This window comes from Triturus cristatus, chromosome 9 (genome assembly GCF_964204655.1).
Source record: "Triturus cristatus chromosome 9, aTriCri1.1, whole genome shotgun sequence".
NCBI classification, from domain to species: Eukaryota; Metazoa; Chordata; class Amphibia; order Caudata; family Salamandridae; genus Triturus; species Triturus cristatus.
The window spans coordinates 464,920,158-464,940,802 of NC_140592.1; the positions used below are offsets into that span (position 1 = coordinate 464,920,158).

The following is a 20,645-nucleotide window of genomic DNA, read 5'->3' on the forward strand; positions in this document are numbered from 1 at the left end:
TGAAAAGTTACTCACTCATGAATTTGGTATGGTAACACATTCGTAAAAGGAAAGGGAAAGGGCCCCTTTGGGTCAGCCCTGCTCTCTCTGGGGAATCTCTCTCAACCCTACTCCCGATTGTCAACCTCCCTCACTCAAGGCATCTTTCCAGAAACTCTCAAGGCAGGCCAGATGCTTCTACATCTATAGAAACCTTCACTAACCCGATGATGTTCCCAACTACCACCTCATCACTCAACTCCCCTGCATCAGAAAGATCATCTCCAAGATCACATCAAAGTTAACCATCTCCTGCTCAACTACAGCAAGGAGAGCTCAGCCTTACACATCGTAGACAAAAACCCTCTGACCACAGATGAAGATGACCTCTGCCTCCTGATCTTGCTGGGCCTCTCAACTGTCTTTGACACAGTTGACAATCTTCCCTCATCCCTAACCTGGAGTTTTTAACAGGATTCACTGGCAATGCCCTTCACTGGTTCTCCTTCTACCTTTCCACCCCACACCAGTTTGTTCACATGGACAACTCCGGGTCTCAAAAGAAGTCTAGCATCTGTGGAGTCCCCCAGGGATCAGACTGTCCACTGTCATCTTCAACCTGTACATGGAGCCCCTTGGCCCTCTGCTCACAGATACCACCATCAAAATTTGAATATATGCCAATAATACAAGACCTTCCTTGAAAGTCTCCACCGCTCCAGACATTCAACAGCTCAAAAACTGCATGCACATCATCCAGAACCAGATATCCAATTCCTACCTGAAGCTGATCCCAGCCAAGACAAAGTTCCTGTTTTTTGCCAAAAACAACAAGCAACAAATAATGTAAACCAAGCTTTTTAACTTGAACCTTTACAGCTTCAAACCTCAACTCCCATAAAATGCCAAGACACTTGGATTTGCCCTGGACACCAACCTCACCCCCAAGGAATCCTCACCCAAAAATAAACAAACGGATTGGTACCAGCTATCTCAATTTTAAAGATAATAAAACTGTTTATTCACAACTGCTGTTTAAGCCCTTGTACTCTCAAATCTGGATGGTGATAACACTCTGCTCCATGACTTCCCAAACTCCACCTCTGGTCTTCCATGCTACTGCCCCTCTCATCCAGGGCCAGAAGAAATATGATCAAATCACCCGCATCTGATAGAACTTTAGAGGCACCCCTTGTCAGCTCATAACACCTTCAAAAAGAGCTGCATTGTATCACGTCAAACCCTCCTGCTAGTGCTCATCCAGCAGACAAGCGTACCATCTTTGGCGGCTCTCGGCACACCCACACCTGGACCCTATCCGTGTGCAGAATAAGGTGTGTAAAAAATATAAATGAGGATGTGGGCCTTTTCTATCAATGAACCCAGCATCTGGACAATGTTCCGATTTCATCAAGACCACCCAAACCTGCTTTAGTTTAAGAAAGATTTGATGACACACCTCTTTAACCCTTTTACCTCGGCGCAAATTCCGCCGCGGTGCGGGCAAAATAATGAGTGGGCGTGGTTCGGACGGGCCCCGGCCGTCCTCCGCACACGCCCACTGTGACTGTGACGTCGGACGGCCGGGGGACATCCAACGCATGGAACGGGTTAAAGAACACTACATCAAAATGCGGTAACCGTGTCCCTCTATCCCAGAACCAAGCAGTGATGGCCCGTGTAGGGCGTTTTACCGGGGCGGTGACGTGGCACAGAGGAGGGGCAGGGTGGGGGGTTGCAAAATGCAGCAAACGGAAGATTTCAGGTAAGTTACAAAAAAAATTTATAAAACGAATATCGTTGCGCGCGCTGCATCGCATTTGGCGATGCAGCGCGCGCAACGAAATTCGTTTTATTAATTTTTTTCGTAACTTACCTGTACTCGGCCGTATGCCATATGGAACCAAGCTACCTCTGCAATCATGTGTGACGGTTTGCTTATATTGACCCCGAACAGCACTCCGCTGCCTTTTGACTAGTTTTGTGCTATGCAAATACTTTGCCCATACATTTGTCTAGTGAGGTTGCACTAAGGAAAATACGAGAAAGGTACTTGTTTGCAACAGCATGCTTCCTGTGCTTTGGGCTAGTGGTGGATGCAGCAGTCATGATCTCTTCCTAAATGACCCGTTTAGCTGGGTCTGGTGGCTTAATGGTCTAATGTGTCCACTGTAGGGGCCTGTGTTTATATGGGCACAGGTTCAGATCTTGGTGGGTCCACCCAGCCTTTCATCTTTCTGAGGTCCATAAAATGAGTACTGTTGGCTAACAACAAACATCAAGATATCCCTCTGGGTGAACGTGCACTTTACAAAAAAAATAAAAAAATTGTGCAGATTAAAGCGCTAACTCAACCCGAAGGTATCTGAGCGCTTTACATGAGCACCAGTTACATAACACAAGGACACAATCATTTTTGGTAGGCACAGGGAGATTAAGTAGATTTGCCCAGAATCACAGGAAGCTGAGCCGACTCCCAAGATCGAACCTGGTTCCCCAACTCTTATATCGGCAGCTCTGGCCCTAAGGCCCATCCTCTCCCCAAGTGTCAATTTCCTCGGTAAAGGTGTACCCTTTCCGCCATGTCAGATTTCAGCAGCTGATAGAATGCTATGAGAGACCCTTGGCACGGCCTGGGCTCTCCCCGTGCTTCGCATCAGCTGCTGATTGGCTGTGCCTGACAAGCACTGATCCCTCATTCCAAGCACATGGGGATTTAGCGCAGCTTGAGTCCTAGGCTGCTGCACAGTCAGCTCGGCCCCTGCTGAGGCTGCCCTGGGAGCCAGGTGGAGGGACAGTCTGCCTCCAGCCGCATCACAGGCAGGCAGGGATCTCGCCAACCACTCCTGCCGTTGACCCCTGGTCCCTGGGGAATCCGCGATGCTGCAGTCGGACTTACCACAAGAGATCACTATGCTGTAAGTGACTGTGTTGTATCGCATGCTTCTTTATACGGATTATGGTTGCATGTACTTGAGAACTTTCATTTCAATGTATTTACTTAGGGCTTTTATAAAGCGCCACAAACTACAGTTTTCCATCTCCAGACGCTTTATTAGTACTTGTGAAACGTGTGCTGGGAGAAGGACCCTCTAAAGCGGGATTGTTTGCTCAGGACAGGCTGCTGTTTATAAATTTATATCTTTTGTAAAGCGCTTGATGTCATCTTTTGATAACATCATAGCGCCTTTATAAGTTCATATATTCATCAAAGTATAGCAAGCAGCAACAGTAGCCAATGTATCGAGTGAGTACAGCAGAATCAGGTGGAGACAATCAACCTGCATTAAGCTAATAGATTGAGGCAAATCATTTCTTAAGAAGTTGCCTAAAAGTGTGGCTCACTGTACCACCAAACCAGTGCTTAATTTGTAAAATAATAAGTGCCAGGGCCCCGACCAGAAGGCCACTGCAGCTTGCACCCCCCAAAACAAATACTAACTATCGTTCTTGTCTGCAAGTGCGACAGTTCAAATGATTTCAGGTCCGAAAATCTAAAGGAATTATTGGGGAGGCAGGTATTAGTAATTTTTTATGTTTGTTGTATTTATAAATGTTCTGCTCATCTCTAATTAGATGAGCAGTGCCACCATGTGGCAGACTGTACTAAGTGCGGTGTTCACAATTAAGTGCCGTGCCCAGCACCCAAAACTAATTACGTGTTTGTGCCGGCTCAAATTAAGCACTGCACCAAGCCTGGGATGCTACAGTGATTCTACACAAAATAAATTCACAATTCAATCAATATAGGAAATAAATGTGTGCAGAAACATCAAAAACAAAGTCAATACAGATGAAAACAGTCAATTTGAAAATTCCAGAGGATATGTTGTGTTGTATTGCACCATTTATATAATGCTTACTACCCCTGAGTGAGGCGCTGAAGTGATTGCCTACATTAGTAGCATGGTACACGGCACGGTGTGTGATTGGAATTGTGTTGTCTTTGCTTTGATCCCATGTGGGAAGTGTTTCCATGTCATGTTGAGGACCACCTTGGTATGGTTATCATGTTATGGGATGCATAGAGCTGTGATGGATGAAGAGGTATGAGGGACAGGAGCCCACTGTATGGTTTTCAATAAGCTCTATAGGTTCCTTCTGGGTATTTCTTATGATCGTAGTACACTTAACTGCACACCAGTGGTGGCTGGTAGGTAACAGTGGTGGAGGGGCAGGGGAGGTGGTGGGGGTAGAAAATAAAATAAGCAAGAAAACTTACCTGTTGGACGCGTCGCCAGCCACCGCCTCTCCTCATCGCAGGAAGCTCCGGGGCTGCAGACTCCATAAGCCAATGACAATGCTACAATGTAGTGTTGTGATGGTTCCCTTATAAGCTCCCCTACGCCAGTCACAGCGCAGCATTGCAACATTGTGATTGGTCCGAACGCCGTGGTTCGGTGCTCAGACAGGGAGCCTGTGCATGTTCCCCACCAGGCTGTGTAATGCAGCCTGGTGGGGAACATGCAAAGTGCGCATGAATGTTTGGCTTGTCCAAGACGGCCGGCAAACATTCAAGTGCACTTCGAGTGTGCTCACCACTCCTCCCCTGGCCCCTGCTCTGGCCAGTCCTGCCCTTCCCTGCACCTAGGAACGGAAAAAGAAATTTATAATAAAGTTTCATTATTATCATTTTATTTTTCCTCTGCACTGCCCTTAAAGCTGCGGGGCAACTCTCCTCCGCCTTAGCTGAGGGGACTCGCCCCTACTGCACACCGATATCCATTCAGAGAAATTTTGTTTAAAGTTTATGGTTCTGAATGCCATATTTATTTTTATTTTTTTAACAAAAGAATAAAAGTGCTCATTGCTCAAGTGATCACATGTGGATTTGTTAACCAATTTTCAAAAAGTTAGGTGGTTATTGGATGGCCCCGGTTATTTGCAAGAAACATTTTTCTGCAAAAGCTCCTCAACCATGCCCTTTAGTGAACCCAATCAGCAATTTTAAGGGAGGGGCCAGTTTCCATAAACATTGATCTTTGTACCTCTGGGGGCTCCTGTACCAATGGTGGCTAGGAGACCCTTGATTTCCCGATGATGGACAAAAACCCTTCAATACGTGTCACTGAAAGGTTTGTTCGGCCTGTAACCAGTATCCAATGATTTATTATTATCATTGATGGTTGCCCAATCTTTAAATGTTTCAAGTGATATAAAATATGTAGCTGAAGTCTTCCTGGATTTGCAGGAGTCTCCTCTTTCAATCTTGCCAACCATGCCGAGGTCTTGTTCCTAGATTCAGATTTCTCTTAAAAGCCTCATTATGAGGGTCCCTCATTTATAGGTCCCAGCAGTGGAGAGGCAAGTGGCCATGGGCCCTATTGCAAACAAGGAAAATAGGTCCCCTTCCACATTGGTTTGGTTGTAAAATACCTTAATAATCTGGGTTGAGTGGGCCCCTTAGACCTCTGGGTCCTGGTGCCACAGCACCTGTTGCTCTACTTATAGTTACGTGCCAGACCGCAGTTACAGCTGCTGCGGCCTGTGCAGGTAAGTGCAGTGGGGTGGTGGTGTCGGGTGGGAGGGGATTTCGACACACAACGACAAATGTATTATTTATTTAATTTCCCCTTGTGGTAGTCTGTCAAATCCCCCCCCAACCCGGCCCACCACTCTTACCTGCACGGGGTGCAGCTGAGTTACAGATATATCGTGGGTGAACTGGTAACTGTGAGGGGCAGAGTTATGGAGGATTACAAGGGAGACCTTGTCATTCCATTGAGAAACAAGGAATTACAGTCAAAACCAGTAATGCTGGGTACGATTCTACAGCTAATACATTATTTCCCCTCAGAGATCTTGGTGGCTTGTAGCAGCTGTAGTCCTCATGGCAAACTTAATGGATCCGGAGATCGCCCGTGGACCTTTACATTTCAATCAGGTCGATATGAGGAGCTATGTCAATACTTGTGATGGGACCCTATGTGTCATTAGCTCTACTTTTTCCTTCCTTTTCTATTAATCTCAAAATAAATGCTTAACTTTAATGGGTTTTACTTGCTGTAACTACCTACAACCATTTTTCTTTGTACCAACTGCCGTGTCTCGGTCTAGTCCTCCGTCGTCACGTGACTCCCGCAATGTACGCCGGGAGTGATGTGACGTGGCGGACGGCGATTCCACGACCACGGTGCGAGTAGTGAGACGGCTCTCCCGAAAGTAGAATAAAGAAAGTTCAACGCGCACACGTGTTTGTCCTCATTTGCGAGGGACTTAAGATAACATTCCACAGTGGTGACGAGGCAGAAAACACCCGCTATTCCTTTCCCTGCCAATCAGTGCTCGGGAGAGCCTGTACAGACATGGTGGCTGAACCACCCGGCCAGCTTGCAGGGAAGAGGCAGGCACCCAGCCTCACCTTCCCAGTGCATCGGCACGCTAATCGGCATGCGGTTCCTGCTCTTCCCACGTTTCCCAGCAGCAGCTGCAACCAGTAGGCCCGGGAGTCAGTGTGATCCACACCGTGCCCCTCACTTGTGGGCTACGCCAGGAATTCTTCCCTCATCCTCAGCACTGCTCCACTGACGACGCGACGCCAGGCACTGTGCGCCCGCAACCCCTCCTACATCACCTGCCACGGACCAGCAGCAGCTGTGAGTACCTTGCAGCCAGTGTCCTCTGCCCGCAGACATAACTGCCCGGCTACAAGGACACCAGCATCAGCGCCCTACACAGCGCCACGCCGCAAGCAGCTGTGCGTCCTCTGCAGCCAGCGTCCTCTGCCTGCAGACATACGTGCCCGGCTGCAAGGACACCAGCGTCAGCGCCCTACACAGAGCCATGCTGCAACTGCACCACTAAGCAAGGCGTTCCGCCTTCCACGCTGTTCACGCCATGTGCGCACAGACCTTCTCATTAACGAACCCGGTTCCTTTTCTCCCCAAACCAGAGGAACCAGCCATGAAATGGGCCGACTGGAAAGGTTATTTCCTAAACTACCTCTCCGCCCTGGAAGATGAAGGGGAGGAAGAGTTCTCCAGTAAGCGCAGAAAGAAAATCCTCCTGCATAATTTAGGAACAGAAGGCCTGCGCGTGTATGAAAACATGGTGAAGAAACCGAGAGCTTCCGCCGACGACAATGTCTTTCAACATGCTTTTGACGATCTGGACAGCCATTACCAGCCGGTAATTTGCACAGCCATCAACCGGAACAATTTTTTCCAACGCAAGCAGACCAAGTCCAAAACGGTGGAGGACTACGTAACAGCCCTTAAGAAACTGTCCATCAACTGCTAGTTTGGCATCCTGCACGATGATTTTATCAGAGACCAAATCATAATGCACACCACCCATTCCAGCGTCCAAGAAAAGCTTTGGGTCAATGGTGAAGCGTCCCTCCCCGAGATCATTGCCATAGTCAAGAGGGCCGAGTTGTCCAAATGGTGCGAATTTGCCGCCAAGAAGGAAACCGTTCAACAGCCAACAGTGTGCAACGTGACAGACAAGAGAGTCTGAACGCAAAACGCACACCCACCTCCGGCTTGGCACCCAACAGGCAACCCATGCTCAACTCCAAGGGACCCAACCGCACTTCGGTAGATAAGCAAGGAACCGGCTACAGATGCGGCAGCCAATCTCACATGGCGAACGATCGGAAGTGCCTGGCGTTCCATGTCAAGTGCTCCTTATGCAGAATCACAGGGCATTTCGGAAAAGTCTGCAGACGTAAGCCCAGAAGTACCACTGTCAAGTACGTGCAACAAGACTCTGATGACCAAGACGGAGCAGACCAATCTGACCAGGATGCATCCTGTGCATTGAAGACCACAACCTGGGCGTCGGCGGTACGATCAAAAGGAAACCTTCTTGCTTACTAATGATCGGGGCATCCAAACCAACATGTTAGCGGACTCCGGCTCCCCATACACGATCATCCAAAAACAGATAAGGGACGAGGACTTTGCTCCTGTGGTAGGGGATCACCTTCACCCCACCGACGTTCACCCGGTCACGTACACAGGAGAGAAGATCCCAATGGTGGGGTTCTGGCACCTCTCATTTGAGTTCAAAGGCAGACACACGACAGCCAAGTTGTACGTCGCACAGAAAGGCCCATCCGTCCTGGGGTGGGCTGACTAGGGAGCGTTGGGCAGTCAACTTAACCCAGGCAGCGACACCCAAGTACTTCTAACGGACAACCTATCCACGCCAGCCTGGTTGAAGGAGGAGTTTCCCACAGTTTTCAATGGCAACATCTGAAAAATGTCCAAATTCACACACAAGATCATGCTCAAAGAAGGTGCAGTGCCAGTCTTCCACAAGGTCAGGAACAACCCGTTCAACTGCAGAGAGGCTGTACAGCTGGAACTTAAATGGCTGGAGGACAGTGACATAATCGAACCAATAGAGTGCGCCGAATGGCTTGCACCTTTAGTGGTGGCGCGCAAACAGAACGGACAAATTTGTTTGTGCATTGATCTCCGAGAACTCAATAAAAACATCACTGTGGACAAGTTCCCATTGCCCAAAATAAATGAACTACTAGCACAGATCTAAGGCGTCAAATTGTTTTCCACCATCGACCTGAAAGCCGCATTACACCAAGTGTCACTACACCCGTCGTGCAGGAAGCTCACCTCTTTCATTACACCGTACGGCTGTTACAGGTTCCGACGATTGCCCTTTGGTCTCGCATCCGCTGCGTGTGTCTTCCAAAAACGTATGCACGCACTATTCAAAGACGTCCGCGGGGTTCTCTACTTCCAGGGTGACATCCTCGTCATGGGGAAGACCAAGGCTGAACATGACCGCATCCTGCACACCGTACCGCGCACTCTGGCGGCCAATGGTCTCACAGCAGAACTCGAGAAATGCAGGTTCGGGTTACGCAAAGGGACTTACCTGGGACACGAAATCAGCAACGCAGGCATTTCCCCAAAGGCGACTAACGTGGAAGCCATCATGTCTGTACCATCTCCACAAAGCAAAGAAGCTGTTCACTCATTCCTTGGCCTGGTGGACTTCTACAGCAAGTTTGTCAGGAACTTCGCAACAAAAACGCACAACTTGCACCAACTGCTGAAAGACAAAAACGCCTTTTCCTGGCCCGCGGAGTCGGAAGCTGAATTTTCCACCATCAAAAGCGAAATGTGTGAGGCGATTCCTTTACACGTCTTTGATGGCACCTTGCCCAGCATCCTGACAACAGACGCCAGTGACAAAGGGTTGGGAGCGGTCCACACCCTGAGAGTGGAAGATGGTATGGAGACCACAGTTGGGTTTTCCTCCCTCTCCCTCACCCCCTGTGGAGAGAGGTAGAGCATGATTGAAAAGGAGATGCTAGCAACCACCTGGGCGATGGAAAAGTTTCAGCAGTATCTGGGGGGGGTCGAGATTCACTCTCCGCACAGACCACAAACCCCTCATCAAAGTCCTCACTTCCAGTTGCAAAGTAACAGCCACCCCACGCATCGCGAAAATGAGGTTGCGTCTCTTAGACTTTGTGTGCGACATGGAATACACCCCAGGTCCACAGAACAAAGTGGCAGACTTCCTCAACAGGGCTGCGGCCATGGAAGGGGCAGTAACAAAGTCAGACTAGGACGAGTACAGCGTGGCATTCATGACAGATCACAAACACACTATCAGTGCCCAGGAATGGGCAGAAGCCTATGATGAAGACACAAAACTTTCACAAGTTAAACTCTATGTCACGCACGGTTGGCCAGAGAAGAAGCACACGAAGAGCAACTTCAGGAAATACTGGGAAGTCAGAAATGAACTCTAAATCACTGATGACTCAGTGTTTCTGCTGTGAGGTGACAGAGTGGTGCCCCCAGCAACGTTGATCGACCGCATACTCCACATCATCCATGAAGGCCACCTGGGCATCGTCAAGGTGAAAAGAAGAATGAAACTGCAATACTGGTGGCCAGTCATGGACAACCAAGTGGAGAGATTCATGCGAGCAAGTGAACATTGTGCCAGAGCTGATAAGACACTCATCACTTTGAGACTCTCCATGGGTGAATTCAACACTCCCAACAATCCTTGGGAAGACTTGTCCATAGACATCGTAGGCCCTATCCTAGATTCATGGGGCACGCCTAAACATCTCATCGTCCTAGTGGACCGCTACTCGAAGTGGCCTGAAGTCAACATATGCAAATAGGTGGACTCGGATACTGTCATAGCCTTCCTCACCAACATCTTCCTGAGGGAAGGCATTCCCAAAACCATCACCAGTAACAATGGACCCCAGTTCACTTCGGCCAAATGGACAGCTTTCACCAAACACAATGGTATCTAGACCAGACACACCCCCGTCTACCACCCAGCGGGCAACAGCCAGGTGGAACACTTCAACCGGGTGATCATGGGCTCGATCCAAGCAGCTATCAATGCCGGAAAGAACTGGGAGACCAAGGTAAAGAGCACGGTGTGGGCCTATCGCATCACTCCCACCCTCACAGGCTACAGTCCATTCAAAATCTTGAGAGGCAGAAAACCTTTCACCAGAGAAAATACGGCCTGGATGAGCATTCAGCTCCAAAGCAAGTGGTCCCCGGCCATTGTCCAGGGCAACATCGAGAAAGCCCAACGCATATACAAAGCCAAATAACACAACGTAAGAGAGGTCTCGCTGGCGGAAGGTGACTGGGTCAGAGTAAAACGGGGCCACCCAGGCCAAAAGGGAGACAGCAAATTCAGTAAACCCCTACAAGTCGTAGATGTATACACACGGTCGGCTTTGCTGAGCGACGGCAAGGTGTGGTCACAATCCAGAATGACCAAGTGCAACAAAATCCTTCAGTGGGGCACGGGAAGCAATGACACCTATGATAGCGATCTCAATGAAAGTATCAGGGCCATGGTAGAAGAAGCACCGACCACAGACCCTGTGAGGGAGAACATCGAGAATTCCAACGGAAGTGAAACCTGCACCCCAGAAAGTGACGAAGAGCAGAGTCCCAAGCGGCAAACTCCACGTCCATCCTGCCAGGACACAGACAATGCCGGTACCTCACATGAGACATCAACCAACCGAGGTTGCGTCCAGGAAGAGAGCATGAGGACAGCTGGATCCAACGGAGGTGGAGAGCAAGGGATCCGTGCACCCGTCACGCACACCCGCATGGGTCGTGCTGTGAAGTCTCCCAAACGTTTCAGTGACTTCCACTTGTGAGTTCTCTCTCTATATTCCTCTCTCTCTCTCTCTCTCTCCCCCCAATGTTGTTCCTTTGTCATCCATTGCTCCATATTGTTATTGTTGTTAAGGGGGAAGATTTCTCGTGTCGCGGTCTAGTCCTACGTCGTCACGTGACTCCCGCAATGTACGCCGGGAGTCAAGTGACGCGGTGGACGGCGATTCCATGACCGCGGCACGAGTAGTGAGATGGCTCTCCCGAAAATAGAATAAAGAAAGTTCAATGCGCACACATGTTTGTCCTCATTTGCGAGGGACTTAAGATAACATTCCACACCAATCTTTCCCTGTTCCTCTGTACCTACAACCTAGCACATTAACCAGTTCTGGTTAGTTACACAATCCAAAACTTGCACCCCCACCATGAAAACACCCACCAAATGCACCAATCACTGCCTCACACATGATGTGTGTGTTTAACAGCAACCCAATGATACTGATAGCACCCCTGTGACATGGCATATCATCTTGGCATTGGGATTAGGGATAATGTCTATTGATACATTATCAATTCTCTGTTTGGGGAAGTGTTAATGTAATGAAGTGAGACTGTATATTTCTGTTATTTATTGGTATAAATATTTCGAGATGGTAAGCAGTGCACTTGGTAGAAGAGTCATAGTTTTCATGGTGCGTGGCACTAGTTATGGTTTTTGTAACTAACCATAACTGGCCTATTTCAGTCGTTTTTATTTTATTGTATAACTATAAGTGCACTTTAAATGTGTTTTTAATGGAATTCCTGAGGTTTAAGCATTGGTTATGCTTTTATCAGGAGACGAAAATATAACTTCCTTTTAACAACTTTTTTTTTCCAGTAAATATTTGGGATATCTTTATGACAGCACATCCATCTTTTTTTAAAGCAAGTCCATTCGATTACATATTGTGCGCAATCGTTTGTGGGTAGCCACCCCTTACTGTGCATGGCCACTAGCTTATGTCACCTTAGTGCAGTGGAGTTGGCCACAGGACTTGACTTACTGCTAGGCCCTCAGTCTAACCCTCCAACAGCGATTAACTCCAAGTAAGGCTTGGTCCCAAACTCAAATCTCCATGGGTAGCCAACTCACGCTGCACAGAGGTTGGTCACAAACAAGGTCAGATTGGCCAATAGAGCAATCAGGCAGTGCCAGAAGGGCTGGTCTGACTGGTCACTGTTTGGGCCGTTTTGTTGACTGTTTGTGGGCCTGTTTTACGGTCTGGTTGGACAGTTTTTAATGTTGGTTGTCCAAAGCAAGCCAAAATGCATGCAGAATCCCATACCTCGCATAACACCTACACAGCGTGTCCTTACAAATGTAGGCCACTTTTTCAGTTTTCTGATTCGCTAATGGTGACCACTTTTACTTTGGTGCCAAGGCCTATTTCCTATCTCAGTGTGACTCTGGGCGCAAAGCTTTGTCTTTGACTTTAGCCTGCTAAGCCATTCGTGGTTGACTAACCCAAAACCCGCTGAGCATGGCCTTTTGCCTCGGGCTCCACCACTATTAGAGTGGGTGGTCTTTCCAATGCATGGTTGCGTTATGATTTTTTTTGCTGCGTTAATTGCTTCAGGATTTGCAAAAAGGAAAGAATATTGGATTTTTCAAAAGGTTTGCAAATCCGCAGACTTAAATTTTGGATCTGCAAATCCGTGAGAAAGACAGGGGTATTCTTTTTTTGTGTCCTCTATGGGGTCATGCTTCCCCAGCCAATATTCAAGGAATTTGGTGCCTAACTTCCAGTAACAGTCATCACAACAAAAACTTTCAGTTGCCACCGGCCAATCACTCGCTCAGATTGTTGAATCCTCCTAGGATCTAGAAATCCTGCATTGAACAAGGAAGAGAAATAATCCCTCTTTCTGTTGGATTTTTTTTAATTTTTCCAATAAAATGTATTCAAAGAATTCTTTGAAGGATCCACAAATTAAAAGTCCAGATATTTCGCAAATGAACCTTTCAAAGCCCATGTGACACCATTTTGTGACGCAACTTTCCCAAACCTACTGAACTGTTTTACACCAAACTTAGCGAAGTCACATTTCTGAGTGAAATTGTAGTTGCATGCCTGGTTTTGGTGTACTTCTTTTCAGCAGTTTTTACTGTGCCAGAGAGCCAAGTTTTCTATTGCAATTAAAATGGAAGATACTCATTTTTGAACCACTCTTTGCTTTCCTTCTCTCACCCCAACTTCTTTCCTCTACTCTAGCCCCCTAGATTGATCTACATGAAACCTGGCATGCTATAATGTTGCTTCTAATGCTAGTTGATCAGAAAGTGTTGTTCAGATCAAAGTGTTGTTTAAATAGTTCAGGATCCTGCCAGTAATATTAGGCTGCTGATGTATGTCAGTTATGCAAGCCAAATCTACTGTTTAGACTGCTCAATCGACCAGTTGACAGCACAAATAGACCATTTCTGCTGCGTAATTATGTTGTTGTACAATTCAGTCATGTTATTGGCTTTGCCGGTTCTGCTTAATCAATTGTGCCATAGTGTGCTCTATTTTGCTGTCAGAAAGGAATGAATTGCCAACTTTGTCCTCTTTGGGGCTTTACATAGAGCATTATGGTTGTCTTGGTGAGTCTTGTACTGTTTGATTTATACTTTCACAATATTATAATAGTCGATACTTGGTCACAATACTTTGGCATGTCGCTATCAAAAGTGTAATATTCTGGTAGAAAAGTGGTTGCGTGAAGGTATGGTAACAGTTTGTCTAATCCTTCATACAGTACAGATGCAATGTTTATAAATACGGTTTTTATTCTTCAAAGGGGTTTTAAAGCCTTTTAGAACATGGGACTTTTGGGAGCTCCATTGAAAACAATGGAGTGCTCTGGGATTCCAATGGAGGTAGAAGCCCAAAGCTGCAACATTACAACGTGTTATTTCCAAGCTGTTGCTGTAAACAAAAGCCTCACATTAAGTACCCCTGGGCTCCGTGGGGTCTTTGTTTTATTTGTTAGACCATTCTGTCCTCCAGTGTCGGAATGTTCTAATAGCCTTTTAGCTCTTGGTAGCTGGGCTATACTGGCCTTAAATTCCCGCTCCCTTGTTATATGCCCAAGCCGAAACTCTGGAGTGAGCCTTTAATGGCCGGCATAGCCCGCTACTATGGGCTATAAGGCTATATTGCAAGTTTTATCAGTTCCAGGCTGCCCCTTCCATCTCTTTCTACTTAGAATGTTAGTACGGCTCCTACATTAAACTTCCATACTCGTCAGTTGAGTCAGCAAATAGAGCAGGTCCTCGGTAGTGCTGTTAGTGTTCCACAACAAATCTTAAAGAACTGCCAACATTGCTTGTGTGGAAGAGCTCCATTACACTATAATTGAACTTTATTGCTCTTAGGTCCTCATTTAAAGTTTGTCACAGCGGGAGCATATATTTATGGTCCTTCTGCCCCCCAAACTCAAAATTCCGCAGCCTCATTTAGAGTTGGGCCACCAAAAGGGTTTCCAATTGTGTCAAATATCTGGCTTTCAGAAACCATTCAACTAACAGTGATGGTTTCCCCACCCTATATTGGGCTGGGTAATTATCACTTGTTTTCCCAGCCTATTTTGTCATGCGAGGAATGTAGACTCGGAAAGGGAAAACTCAAATTGCCCCATGTGCAGACAGACAGCTCCCTGTACTACATGATCATTGTTACTTTCTTTTTCACAAATAAACTCCTGCTTTGGTAGTTTGTTAAATATAAGATTAATGTCGAGGGGGCATAGTCAGGTTCCAAAAAAGATGGAGTATGCGATCTAGCGAGGCTCTGGAGCACAGGGCCCATAAATCAGTCAGCATCCTGGGGCCCCCCGCAAAAGCCCCGAGTTGGTGATGACATAGAGGGGGCCTGGACTGGGACTGCAGTGGGGTTGGGCTGGGAGGCTCCCCTGCCTACTAAGAGTAGCCGCGCTGCACCGCGGTATTGTGGCACGTGGGCTGTGAAGATGTGTGGCCAGTGCCAATGTGCACGGAAGGGATTGGACGGCCCCTTGGTGGCTGGTGAGTGCAAGAATCAGTGACGTTGCCTGAAGGTGCGGAGGGAGTCAGAGTGGTATTTGTTCCAAGGAACTGATGGCACTCGTGGAGCGGCCAGCGATGTGGGCCAGGTCGCATTCCCCCAGGGTGTGTCGTGCCTATGTGGGGGCTTTTCCACTCTCCTGGAGTGCCAGGGATTGATGAATGTGGGTCACGGGAGCCCCTATTGCTCTGTCATATCAGCGTCCCAGACAGGGCCTGGACCAGGTGATTTAAAGTCTTTGCCTGGCAGCTAGTGGTGCCACTCACCTGTGTGGCCCACCCCTGTGACAAGAGGACCTTCGGGTGGAGGCCAGTGGGGACTACGCTTTGGAGAAAGGGTGGCTGCACGGGCCTCCCCAGCACCTCGGGGGTTGTCATTTGGTGATGGGACTGAAAGGAAGGCCCGCTTGAGGGAGATTGTTTGGGGGTGAGGAGTTTGGCTTCTCATGCCTTCTTGGTACCGCTGGGCCTGGAGTGTGGCGTGGGGGGACGGCAGGTCTATAGTGTGTCTAACCATCCTTAACGGACATCATTACCTCCTGAGGACAGATTGTGAGTGGCTGCCATCAAGAGGACATAATGATGCAGCAGAAATTGGGGAAGACTCCCCAGGGTGCTCCTGCTGCTGGCGGCCAGGTTGAAGGGCCCACGCCGCAGAAGATCAGTCCCCATCAGATGCAGACCCTGTGACCCTGAAGTTGGACACCACTCCCAATGCCATCACGGTGACCCGGCTGGACCTTGGGGGTAGGGTCAATGCTGTGGCCTAGATCAGGAACTCCTTAGAGAGGACCAGAAGAAGTTATCAGACAGGGTGAAAGGTGCTTAATCAGCCATCTCAGAGATCCAGCCGCAGACTCACTCACTCACCAAACAGTCCGGTGATCTTACCAGCAGGGTCAAACATTTTGAAGGAAAATTGGATGACCTGGAAGGCCGCTCTAGGCACAACAATGTCTGTGTCATTGGTTTTCCAGAAGCAGCGGAGGCTGGGAATCCCACTGCCTTCTTTGAAACTTGGTTGAACACTGCCATCGCGCCTGATGGGCTGTCACTCCACTTTACAGATAAGCGGGTGCACCAAATCCCTGCTGTGTGGCCCCTGGCTGGCACTCTCCCATGACCTATGATCATCAGGTTACAGAACTTTAGGGACCGGGACAGATTGCTGCTTACTGCCCGGATGCTGTACCATATCAGGTTCGACAATGCACAGATCTTCCTTCTTCTTGATTATACAATGTCGTTCCAGAGTCACTGAGCCTCCTTTACAGGCGTGAAATGCAAGTTGAGGAAGGAGGGGTCCAAGTACTCACTCACTTTTTAATTTTAATTTTATTCCTCATCTGAGACAAAGCAGTGATCTAGAAGGGTTGTCTAATAAAACTGGGCGCCTTGTGGCCTCCAAGATTCAGGTCTCCATTCTTCTTCAACTTATAGTCGAGGAGGGAACTAGAAGTAGCCACCACTACCCTCGTCAACCAGTTGAACCTTAAACTCCTTGGACTTGGTTGCATTGTAGCCAGATTCTTTTCTGATCCCAGTCCCCTTAAAATAATGCAAGTGCACAAGTTATTGGTACACCTTACAGAAGGAAGCCCACATTTTTTCTCTCTTAAGTGAGCCAGATTGGAAATCAATTCTGGCAACGTGTCTGGAGAAACTAAGCCAACCCGCACAGGTAGGTGATGATTCGGAGACCCATTTTGTGCAAATCTCTCTTCATGCAATGGCTATAAATATAAAAAGAAATTGAGCTCTAGTTCCTTCCAAAGATGATTTTTCTTCATTTGGAACCCCAAAAATAATTAGAGAAAGGCTTACCTCAATATTGCCCCTCAAAATTTAGTTTAATACCTTACCCACATCTTGCCAGAAGAGCTGGATGGGCGGACATGCTAAAAAAGATGTACATTGTCTGCGTTCTCCAATTCACACTTCAGGCAGCATCTCTTCTTATTTCCACCCATCTTCGCCAGTTTCTTGGGGGACCAGTATACCCTATATAGTGTAAATTACTGGTTCCTCCTGAGTGGAGCAGACTTAACTGATGACCAAAGTGTAGTAACGGATACTTGCCATAAATGTATGATGTCACAGCTTGGCATGTCCAGCTTCCAGATCTCCTCCGGCAGTGACAGGTGCACACCTTCCCTCTGCTCCAGGGCCCAATACCACTTTGAGACTTCCTTTCTATAACTCCGATTATTTTGTTGTTGTTTTTCTATTTCTGATTTCGACCCTAACTTTGCCTCTGTACGTGACCAACTTGCCAACTGATAGTTCTTAAATCTAGATAGGTTATAGTTTGTATTTTGGCATAAAGAAACCCATGTTGCCAAGAGACCTTGCTCAGCAAGCTGGCCCCACCTTAATATTCCTGCATTTAATATTGGGTTTTCCAGAGTGTCCTTCAAACATAGTGGTGTCCCTTGGGGATCTCCAAATTGGTGCCATACCGCCATAGTATGGGATTTCTAGGATTCTCTTGCCTTGAATCTATACTTTGCATGCTGCAGTTAGAACTTTAAATTACATTTTTTTTAAGAATTTGGGATGGTCGAATTTAAATAGAAAATAATAGTCTTCCTCTGCTAGATCTCTTACTATGGCTCTATATCGCATTGGCATATCCCGGACATCCATCAGAAGGCATCTAGCATTTTTCAAAAAGAAGGCCCAGTAGTAAAGCTGGAAGTCAGGGAGTGCTATTCCGCCCTCCAGCTTTTTTTTCTACGTTTTTTCCATGCGATCCGTGCGCTCTTGCTGCTCCATATGAAGCTACTAATTTGACCATGTCGGTTTTTTTAACCAAGCTTGTGTAAAGTGTAGATGAATGGCATTAAAGATGAAAATACATTTTGGCAGAATTACCCTTTTGACTAAGTTGGTCCTTCCTAAAATGGATATCAGGAGGGAAGCCCAGCTTTGCAAGAGTTTTTTAGTCTCAGTCATAAGTCTGTGGAAGTTGATAAATTCAATTTTTTCCAAATCCTTCGTAACTCGGATACCTAGATGTCCTAATCTCAATTTTATCTAGATGGTCCAAGTGGTTGAGGATTGGTCCATTCTATGTCATAGTTTCTGTTTTATCTGCATTGACTGAATACCCAGAGATTTCTCCACAGTCTTCTGCTACCTCCATAATTGCCGGCAGTGACACTTCAAGGTTGCTTGTATAAACGATTAGATCGTCCGCATATAAAGCTTCTTTTTATACCAACCCAGATAACAGAATGGGGGAATTCTTTGGTCCGCTCTCATTTTCCTCGCTAAGGGTTCTATATATAGCTTAAATAAGAAAGGCGTAAGTGGGCAGCCTTGGCGTGTACCTCTATTTATACAAAAACTTGAGGTCAATAAACCATTAATCAGTATTTTTGCTGTGGGGGCAGAATATATACTTTTGATTGCTAATAAAAAATTACCTCCCAAAACATTCTGTTCCTTCACTTCATATAGATAGGGCCAACTAACTTTATCAAATGCCTTGGTGGCATCTATCATTATTATAGATAGGGGTACACCCATTACAGTTGTCGCACCTATTGCACACACCAAATCCTGAGTTAAGTCTGTGAGCTATCTTCCCTTCATAAAGCCCTTCTGGTTTGCATGTATAATTTCTCCCAACACCATGTCCAATCTTTTAGCAAGAAACTGTGTGTAAATGTTGTAATCTGCGTTGAGCAAGGAGATTGGTCTGTAGGATTCACATTTTTTAGGGTCTTTCTTGGGTTTAAGTATCAGGGTTATCACTGTCTCATTCAATGTGTGCAGGAGGGATGGTGCTTATCTATATCATTTAGTAAGTCTACAACGTTTATACACTTCGTTAGGTAAGCTTTCAGGACCTGGAGCTTTCCCATTTTTTAACCTTTTAATAGCGTTGTCTATCTCTGGAATGGTGATCTCCTGATTGAGAGATACCTGCTGATCTATATCCAGGCAGGGGAGTTTATCTTGTTGTACCCATTCTCTAATTTCTGCTTGTGTGGCTATAATGTCATCAGTATATACATTTTGAAAAAACCCCAAGAAAGCCTCGCCTAGTGTCTCATCTTACTCACCACTTCCTTAATTTCATTCCTGACGTATCCATGTCTCACCTTCCAAGCTAACATCTTCCCGCACCCTTCACTATAATCATAATGTGTCAACTTGCTAGCTTCCCATCTCTTTTGCACGTTCTCTTCAAAATATTCTAATAAAGATTCCTTTGCCTCTCTCAATTTATTTTGTAGTGCGTCAATTATGGTATCTTGCTGATGTGTGCTATTTGCTAACTCTTCCTGTATTTCTTTGATATTAGTTTCATGTTCCCTAAGCTTTCTCTTCCCTTCTTTAATATGCTGCAGAACTGATTAGTTTCCCACAAATATACGCTTTATAAGCATCCCATATAATATGTGAGGGGGATGAGCCTTCATTTTGTTTAAAAAAGAGAACAGTGTCTGCTTTTAAAGCTTTCACTATTTCTGGGTCATCTAAAAGAGTTATGTCTAACGTCCATCTGTTCTGTGATGGAAGGTACCCTAAAGAGATCTCTAATGTTACTTCGGCATGGTCTGATAGATGTGTTGGTTGATGGATTACACTACAAATGCTCTAATTCAATTTTAGATCAGTGAGGAAAAAGTTGATTCTCAAAGAATGTGACAACTTTTTATTCTGAAAAGTATACCCTCTTTTTCGTCCTGCTTTTAGTCTCCAGATATCTACAAAACCTAAATTCTTTATCCATTGGTGTGTATTATCCACAATTTTAGGTGAGTTTATTGCTGGTCTAGATGTAGACTTATCTAACACTGGGTCTAACAATGTATTAAAATCTCCTCCTATAATAATATAGTATTTTGTGCCCAGAAGATGTTCATATAGATCTCTGAGTGAAGACAGGTCGTCCGTATTGGGCCTGTAATAACCCACAAATGCGTATCCAATGTTGTATATTTTTGAGTAACTTATTATCCATCTACCCCCTGTGTCTGCAGTGAAACCCTCCACCCTGGCTTGCACTGAGCTTTTATATATAACCGCCACCCCATTCACATTGCATGACTGATTAGTACATGCAAGGTGGGTAATCCCTTTATTCCTCTCTAGGACTCCCTTCCACTCTTCACTTCGTAGGTGAGTCTCCTGCAATATTATTACATCATTGTCAAAGAGTTTAAGAAATTCTAGAATCTTCTTTCGTCTTGAATGGACCCTTAGCCCGTTCACATTCCAAGAGAGTGCCCTTAAGTTATGAACCATGTTCTTTCCCCCTCCCCCTATTAATGCAATGTGCGCACCCTCTCCTGTTAATGTTCTTTTCCTTTGTATTAATGAGGACCATATTTTTTTCCCCCAATGCTCCCTACCCAGTGCTGAAATAAACTACAAAAATGTGAATTCCTGTGCATCTCACCCTCCCCTCCCACCATGGGGAACCCTCCCTTTCTCCATAATGGGTATTCCATCATACCCCCTTAGCTTTGTGTCTCCGACCTCTTGTTGTGAAACCTTAT

The 20,645-nt window shown here is 46.5% G+C and overlaps 1 protein-coding gene across 1 annotated transcript in view; it reads left to right on the forward strand.

Moving 5' to 3' along the window:
- The first annotated feature begins 2,776 nt into the window (after positions 1-2,776).
- Positions 2,777-20,645, forward strand: part of LOC146798149 (estrogen-related receptor gamma-like) — a 185,873-nt gene continuing 168,004 nt past the window's right edge. Inside the window, exon 1 of the mRNA XM_085627939.1 lies at positions 2,777-2,897. Within this exon, the coding sequence (XP_085484065.1) occupies positions 2,860-2,897 (38 nt within the window). The 5' untranslated portion in view covers positions 2,777-2,859. The remainder of the gene's footprint in view (positions 2,898-20,645) is intronic.